This window comes from Miscanthus floridulus, unplaced genomic scaffold (genome assembly GCF_019320115.1).
Source record: "Miscanthus floridulus cultivar M001 unplaced genomic scaffold, ASM1932011v1 fs_723_1_2, whole genome shotgun sequence".
In the NCBI taxonomy this organism is placed as follows: Eukaryota; Viridiplantae; Streptophyta; class Magnoliopsida; order Poales; family Poaceae; genus Miscanthus; species Miscanthus floridulus.
In genome coordinates this window covers 98,854-106,026 of record NW_027097169.1, presented here as the reverse complement: position 1 = coordinate 106,026, position 7,173 = coordinate 98,854, and the positions used below count along the sequence as shown (strand labels likewise).

General features: G+C 50.5%; 2 protein-coding genes across 2 annotated transcripts; one reads left to right on the top strand and one right to left on the bottom strand.

Annotated features, from left to right (window-relative positions):
* The first annotated feature begins 2,236 nt into the window (after positions 1 to 2,236).
* LOC136532833 (heat stress transcription factor C-2b-like) lies at positions 2,237 to 3,918 on the top strand. The gene is made up of 2 exons (XM_066525410.1): positions 2,237 to 2,664; positions 3,224 to 3,918. Exons 1-2 carry the CDS (start codon positions 2,452 to 2,454, stop codon positions 3,821 to 3,823), a joined length of 813 nt encoding a protein of 270 aa, XP_066381507.1. The 5' UTR covers positions 2,237 to 2,451; the 3' UTR covers positions 3,824 to 3,918.
* A 2,230-nt stretch (positions 3,919 to 6,148) lies between these two features.
* Positions 6,149 to 6,850, bottom strand: LOC136532838 (uncharacterized). The gene has a single exon (XM_066525415.1). It carries the CDS (start codon positions 6,848 to 6,850, stop codon positions 6,149 to 6,151), a length of 702 nt encoding a protein of 233 aa, XP_066381512.1.
* Positions 6,851 to 7,173: the final 323 nt, after the last annotated feature.

Genomic DNA, 7,173 nt, shown 5'->3' with positions numbered 1-7,173 from the left:
GTTTTAGGATTATCGTAAAAGACATACTTAGAAAAAGGTTATAAAGAAATACAGTATGCATGCATGTAAGCTTTCACCTGCTCCTATAGTTAAGGGCGATAGTTTTGAGGAATTTCAATGTCCCAGGAACCAATATGAGATCGATCGAATGAAAATGGTTCCGTATGCTTTAGTTGTAGGAAGCCTACAGTGTGCTCAAGTATGTACACGCCTTGACTTAGCTTTTGTTACTGGGATACTTGACAGATATCAAAGTAATCCAGAAATAGAACACTGGAGAATGATAAAGAAAGCTTTGCGTTATTTACAAGGCACAAAAGATCTCATGCTAATATAAAGAAGATCTGATTTCCTACATATAGGGGTGTATTCAGATTCAGATTTATAGAAAATCCATATCAGGCTATGTATTTACTCTCTCAGGGGGAGCTATATCGTGGAAAAGCTCCAAGCAAACCGTCACTACATCGTCCACGATGTATGCCGAGTTTGTAGCGTGTTTTGAGGCCACGGGACAGGTGAACTGGCTAAAGAAATTTATGTCCAGGTTGAAAGTGGTCAATAACATTCATAAGCCACTCAAGTTGTACTGCGACAATGAGCCAGCAGTATGTTATGCTGACAACAATAAGTCAAATGGTGCTGCAAAACACGTTGACATAAAGTTTTATGTTGTGAATGACAAAGTTCGGGATAATTCTATTAGTCTCGAGCATATAAGTACAAAGAAAATACTTGCGGATCCATTTACAGAAGGCTTACCGCCCAATGTGTTCAGAGAACACTTAGCCGGCATGAGTTTACGGAAAAGCCTATGATCCGTGGACAATAAGGGCCTAGTTGAGAATTTGTTTTAAAATAGAGAAGTGTATTGTAGCTGTTAATCTAATGGTACTAATTGTTATGACGAGACACGTTCTATGCACTAATCTGTGACGGGATGTGAAAAGATAAAGTATTTTAAGTTCAAGTTAAAAAGTGAGATCAAGGCAGAGAATGTTAGGTTGATCTCCTCTCGACTCGGTTCAATGACTGGGTTGGGGCCTTGATCCGCGGCCTGATTGGGGGTGTCCAACTGAGCCATGGTTGGTGGGGCCCGTTGCATGGCGCCATATAAAAGGAGTCAGGGGGCCAGGACACTCGGTATGAGGTTCACCGCGGCAACACACCCCACCTACAATTCCAAAACCCTAACCCAATCTAGAGGGCGCGCTGTGAGCGACGGGAAGCCTCCCCCCCCCTCTTCGTCAAGCTCGGCGCCGCCACTCCTCATCGACGCCATGGCCTCCTCTTCCGCTAAGGCTACCAACGGTCGGTAACATCTCCCCTCTCTACCTCTCTTCTCTCTCCTTTTAGATCTAAAGGTTATACGTCCTATATCTATGACACCGCTAAGGAAGTTTTATCCGCTGATCTACTCCCAGGTGATCCTGAAGGTCTAACAAGTGGGACTCCCGTAAAACTCGTCAGGCCTGCGAGAGAGGGGAAAAAATTCGACTCTACAGTCTGAGTGTTGTCTATGTATGTCTTGGCTAATTATAGGTAGGGATGAAAACGGTACGGATATTTTCCGACCGTATTCGAAACCGAATCTGTTTAGAGAGGTTGAGATCTGTCCGTATCTGAGTCCGGATATCCAACATCCAATACCGTATCCGTATCCGAATACTCAAATCGCATATTTATGATATCGATATCCAATCGTATCCTATCCGACATAGTTGACACTATCCGTATTCGAATCCGAATCTGGACAGAAATATGAAAATAAATGTAATATCGGTGATATTCGTCCGTATCCGATCCGTTTTCATCCCTAGTTATAGGGTACTAATCAGCAATCACATCCCAAACGAAGAGGAAGAAGAGCGAAAGTCCAGTGTCACCCCTTGCTGTGTCTCCCCGTCTTGACTCTTGGCGGCTGAAGCGAACCACCGGTAAAAGAAAGCAGCACTCGCAGCCGAGGGAGATCTCCAGCACGCACCTGATCCGGAAAAGCGCAAAAGCACGAGCCGCCTCAGCAGCAAAAGCGCAGCGCGGGGTGGGGAGGGCGTGGTTTCGCGTCCGCGGCAGCGCGCGCTTTTTCCCCACCCGTCGCCGTCGGCGAGGGGCCGAGGGCCCCATGCGCGCGGGGCCACGTGTGAGGCCAGGGTGCCGAACCCTCGCGAGCCCGCGGCACGCGTCGGGGCCGCACTGGCCCCGCCCCGCCCCGCCCGCCCATTATAACCTGCTCCCGCCGCGCGTCACCGGCGACCGCGTCGCCACCCGCACCCGGCCTCCAACGACCTGTTGCTGTTACCTTCTTCTTCGGGCAGTTTCCACCATTTCCGCATTTAGAAGCTCCCAGTGCCCTTTCCTCCAGCAGATAGTTTCTTTTGCGAGATATTAGCTGGTAGCTCGAGCGCTACAAGTGAACTGTGAAGATATATATAGCATAGCGGAAGGGGATTGATGGCGGCGGGCGCCGGCGGCGGCGCAGCGGCGCCGTTCGTGTGGAAGACGTACATGATGGTGGAGGACCCCGGGACGGACGGGGTGATCGGCTGGGGGAAGGGCAACAACAGCTTCGTCGTCGCCGACCCCTTCGTGTTCTCGCAGACGCTGCTCCCCGCGCACTTCAAGCACAACAACTTCTCCAGCTTCGTCCGCCAGCTCAACACCTATGTCAGTTAGTTAAATCACTCCAGCTAGCTGCTAAATTGATTGCCATCTCTCTTCCTTCAAGCTGCTGAATCCTCCGTGGGGGAGTGCTGGATCTGTATAAACTACAGAATCTTTGTTGGTTGATGTGAGGTTTTTATTTGGGAGGGAAATGGAAATTGTCAGTTTTTGGCGTGTGTCCAATGCTAGCTCTTGCCGTACCGTACGTCTGTACCAACGCAGTAAATGCTTTTTGTTGGACAAAAAAGAAATTTGTAAGCTGGAATGAAATTCTCAAAACATTTTTTTGGAGAGTGGTGAATGAAATTCGTAAACAAACATGGGCAGAGAATAGAGATGGACCGTGGACCGTGGCCAAACAGTTCAAGCGCACCCTGAATACGCACGGAGAAAATTTGTTTTGCCCTGTTTTACTATGGATTTCTGCAAGAACCAAAAATGCTAAAACTATGTACAGGACGTAAGAATTTGTATCTTCGATTTTTGATAAACCGCAAAAGTGGAGAACCGTACTGGTTCGTTCTCCCTGCCCTGATTGTGCTATTTTCGGTCCACACAACAGGGTTTCCGCAAGGTTGATCCGGACCGGTGGGAGTTCGCGCACGCGTCGTTCCTGCGCGGCCAGACCCACCTCCTGCGCAACATCGTCCGCCGCGGCAGCAGCAGCGGCGCCGGTGCCGGCGGCGGCCGCAAGAGGAAGGACGCAGCAGCGTCCGGCAGCCCCGCCGAGGCCTCCGCCTCCGGGGACGACATGGCCATGGTGGCCACGGAGGTGGTGCGCCTCAAGCAGGAGCAGCGCGCCATCGACGACCGCGTCGCCTCCATGTGGCGCCGCGTGCAGGAGACGGAGCGCAGGCCCAAGCAGATGCTCGCCTTCCTCCTCAAGGTCGTCGGCGACCTCGACAGGCTGCACCGCCTCGTCGGCGACGCCGCCGCACCGGACAACGGGTTCACCTCCGGCGGCGATGCTGCCGAGCCGCCCTCTGCCGCGGAGGGCGGCGAGAAGCGGGCCAGGCTGCTGCTCGACGGTGACAACATGGTGGCGCTCGGCCCCGAGGCTGTCGACTTCGCCGGGTTCTACAGCAGCGGCGGCGTGTTCGGCGACGTTGCCGTGGGATCTGCCGGTGGCGGGTGCTCGTTTGCGTTCGGCGGCGGGTACTGAGTGACGACCATGCGCCGCCCAGTGTCAGTCAGCAGCTTGCCCCGCTTGTGCTGCTGTTTCTGCCGACTTCTTGCTTGCCAATGCCATTGCGGCGTGCGTGGCCGCCGCTTGGAACGCCCAAGAGGCAAGACCGGCGGCAGCCGTCATATGGAAGCATGGCAGGGGCCTACAGTCAGCCCATGATGGATGATAATGATGTTATGTTCTGTCCATGCTCCATGGATGTCTATTTGATGCTTTTGGTGGATCTGATCTGATTTTATGGGCGGGAGTGACTACCGCGTCGGGATCATCCGAGCTAAATAAGGAACTACTGTGATGGAGTGTGACCTTGGAACTCACGAGAGTAGGTTTGATTGATGTTGTACATGCATGGTTATTGTAGTGGCCAAGTCCATCGAGTGCAGCAGCACTGGATATTTCAATCCCCTGCAGATATGCAGCTGGGAAAATTGACAGCACTATTAAGTTTCACTATCGTGTAACAATTGTCTTGGTATAAACCGTTACAAGTACAATGAGCAAAGGCGCAGACAAGATGAACATAGAAAAAGGATCGGCATCAGTCCGGATGTACGAAAATTATGAGTACAAAAAAAGTCAAATGTCTTTGCGACACGTATTTCATTAAGTAGAAGCAAAATTTGACTGGTTACAACATCTAATCCGTAGATTACCTTGGAAGGACAAAAGCCAACACAACCTAAATAAATCTAACTTGAATTACATCACAAGAAAGTTACGCAACCAAATGCCTTTGGGACAATCAAAGCAGAGGATACATAAACCATATTCAATCTTTTCTCTGCTTGCATCTCCTCTGTCTCTCTCCTCTAAACAAACATGGCTGACTAATGAGCCATTTGCATAAACCACAAATACACGATGCTTCGTTTTCAAATCTTCCAATGGCGTTAGTTCAAGTCAATCGACATGGTAATGCGTGCTACTGCCACTACCTTGATTGATGAAGATAGCATGGCGCACGTGAAATCGTATCTCCTTCGGAAAGCACTCAGTACCCATATCTTACAGGCTGCATAACAGATAGGTAAATTGTAAAATGAGATAAGGCCGCTCGTTTTGTTTGCAGTTTGATATGTAATTAGATTACCTTGCCTAGGAGGGTTACTGCTATCCTACATGTTAGGCATGCCTCCAAACAAGTCGGGGTGAGCTCTTGGGAAGAGGTTATTAGCAGGTTGGATGGCACAATGTTTCAGAGTCATACTCATTACTCAGTTTATCATACATCTCATCAAGTTTCCTCTTTTGCTTGCAAAAGAAGAAATGTTCTCATCAAGTTTAGTATACAGACTGTTCCTGGTCTCATATTAAAAGCAGATTCAGCTGTATCAAATCGACCTGCATTTCTCTGCGAATTTCTCATGAAGCTCTTGCTTATCGTTGGTCAGGTTTTCAATTTCCTATTCCATCAACTGACACTTTTTACCCATCTTTTGATATGCAACGTGCAGTTCTTCTAGCTTCTCTGTAAATTTTGCATGCATAAGTTCAATCTTCTGTCTGCATTGACCAACAAACATGGTTCATCTTGTACTGCATCTCCAATTCCTTTTGTCCAATGCAAAATATGACACTCTTCTGCATGCACTTTTCACGCCCTGGTTGACATCATGTTAAGGAAAAACCTGATGATTATGATAAAGTGTCACTTTTTCAGATTAGCCGCATTTGTTTATTAAACGTATTTCAGCTATGTATTTTTCTTAAGCTAGTAGCATTTCACTAAGAACATGGTAAATGACTAAATACCTTTCTTCAGCTCGAATTAGTGGATCACTGATCACATGGGGCGTTATCATGCAGGAACACCAAAACAAGGCAGATCCCACACTAAAATATGTGACGGTCCGTAACAGTTTCAAGGATACGTATTTGTGGAGAAATCCCAGCCATTGCCATCCGAACGGGGGCCTAGTTTGTAAAAAAAACACTTACATTTGTCCAATCACCACTCAGATCTACCTCCACTGGTTTCATAAGGCTGACCAAAAACAGGGTAAGAGTATTCCAGATTGCCTCATTATAAATTAGAAAAAATGGCAGCACTAGGCCGATATATGGTACATATTCGGAAGTAAATAACCTGTTTCATTATGTCATTAGAAGCTCCATGATATAGTAAAACAGGAACATCAAAGATGTGTAAGATAGAAGTAAATAGTTTTAAGGAAAAACTAATAAACGTCAATGCTAGTGCATACCACTGACCTTTTCGATAGCACTTGATCACATGATCTCGTATTCCCTTTCGAATTCTTTGTTTTGGTTTGAGTATACTAGGCCCAGTGGGCAGAAACCCTAGAGCACCCGTCTCCTGGAGGGCGCCTCCACCACGCGGCCGCCGCCGCCGGCTGCCGCCCCGGCAGCAGCGCCCATCTCCCTGGCAGCCACGCCCGGCTCCTCCACTCTCTCCCCTCCGCACGTGCCCCCACCATGCAAGGTCGACGTCGCAGGTGGCGGTGGTGATGGCGAGAGCCCCGACGCCTCCACGCCGCTGCCGCGCCCAGCTGCCGCCACGGCCCCAGCGCCGGCGGCTGCCTCCCCCAACTCCCCTCCGCGCGCGCCCTCTCCAAAGCCGTGCGCGGTCGCAGGTGGCGGCGGAGATGGCAGGCACGCCGCCGCCTCCTCGTCACTGTCCGCCACCGCCCCGTCCCTGTCGCCGGCATCACCGGACTCCACTGCCGTTGCCACCATGTGCATCGAGCCTGCCCACGCGGGATCTGGCGCTCCTTTGCCTCTGGGGGACTTCCGGCCGCCCGCACCGGCGATGACACCGATGGCCGCCGCCGTGGACGCCACCGCCACCGGCAGCAACTTCGTGGCCATCCTCGAGGGATCCGACGCTCTAGTCCATCCGCGGCCCTCCACGCCTCCGCCGCCGAGGCTGGGCTCCGCCACCGCCCCGTCCACGCCGCTGGTGACGCCAGGCCCCACAGCCACGACCACCAGCTGCGTCAAGGCCACCACCGCGGGGTGCAACACTGGACCACCTCCGCACATCCCCTCTCCATCATAGCTGCCACCGACGCCAGGATCCACGCTCTCGCCGAACGCAGCTCCATTCTACCCGACATCGGGAGGGCGCACCAAGTGTCGTCGGTGTAACACCCTAGGTGTTTGGCTTCCACATTTGCACTTGCATTTCATAAACATGAGCGTCATTCATCCATTCATGAGCTTAGATTGTTTGGAACATGCTTGTGAAACATTGCAACATATGTTTATATTCCATGTGTGTTTGTTTTATGAAATGGATAGTGTGCAACACTCTAGTGCAACATGTGCAACTCACTCTTGAAACATGTCACATACTTTAATGAAAC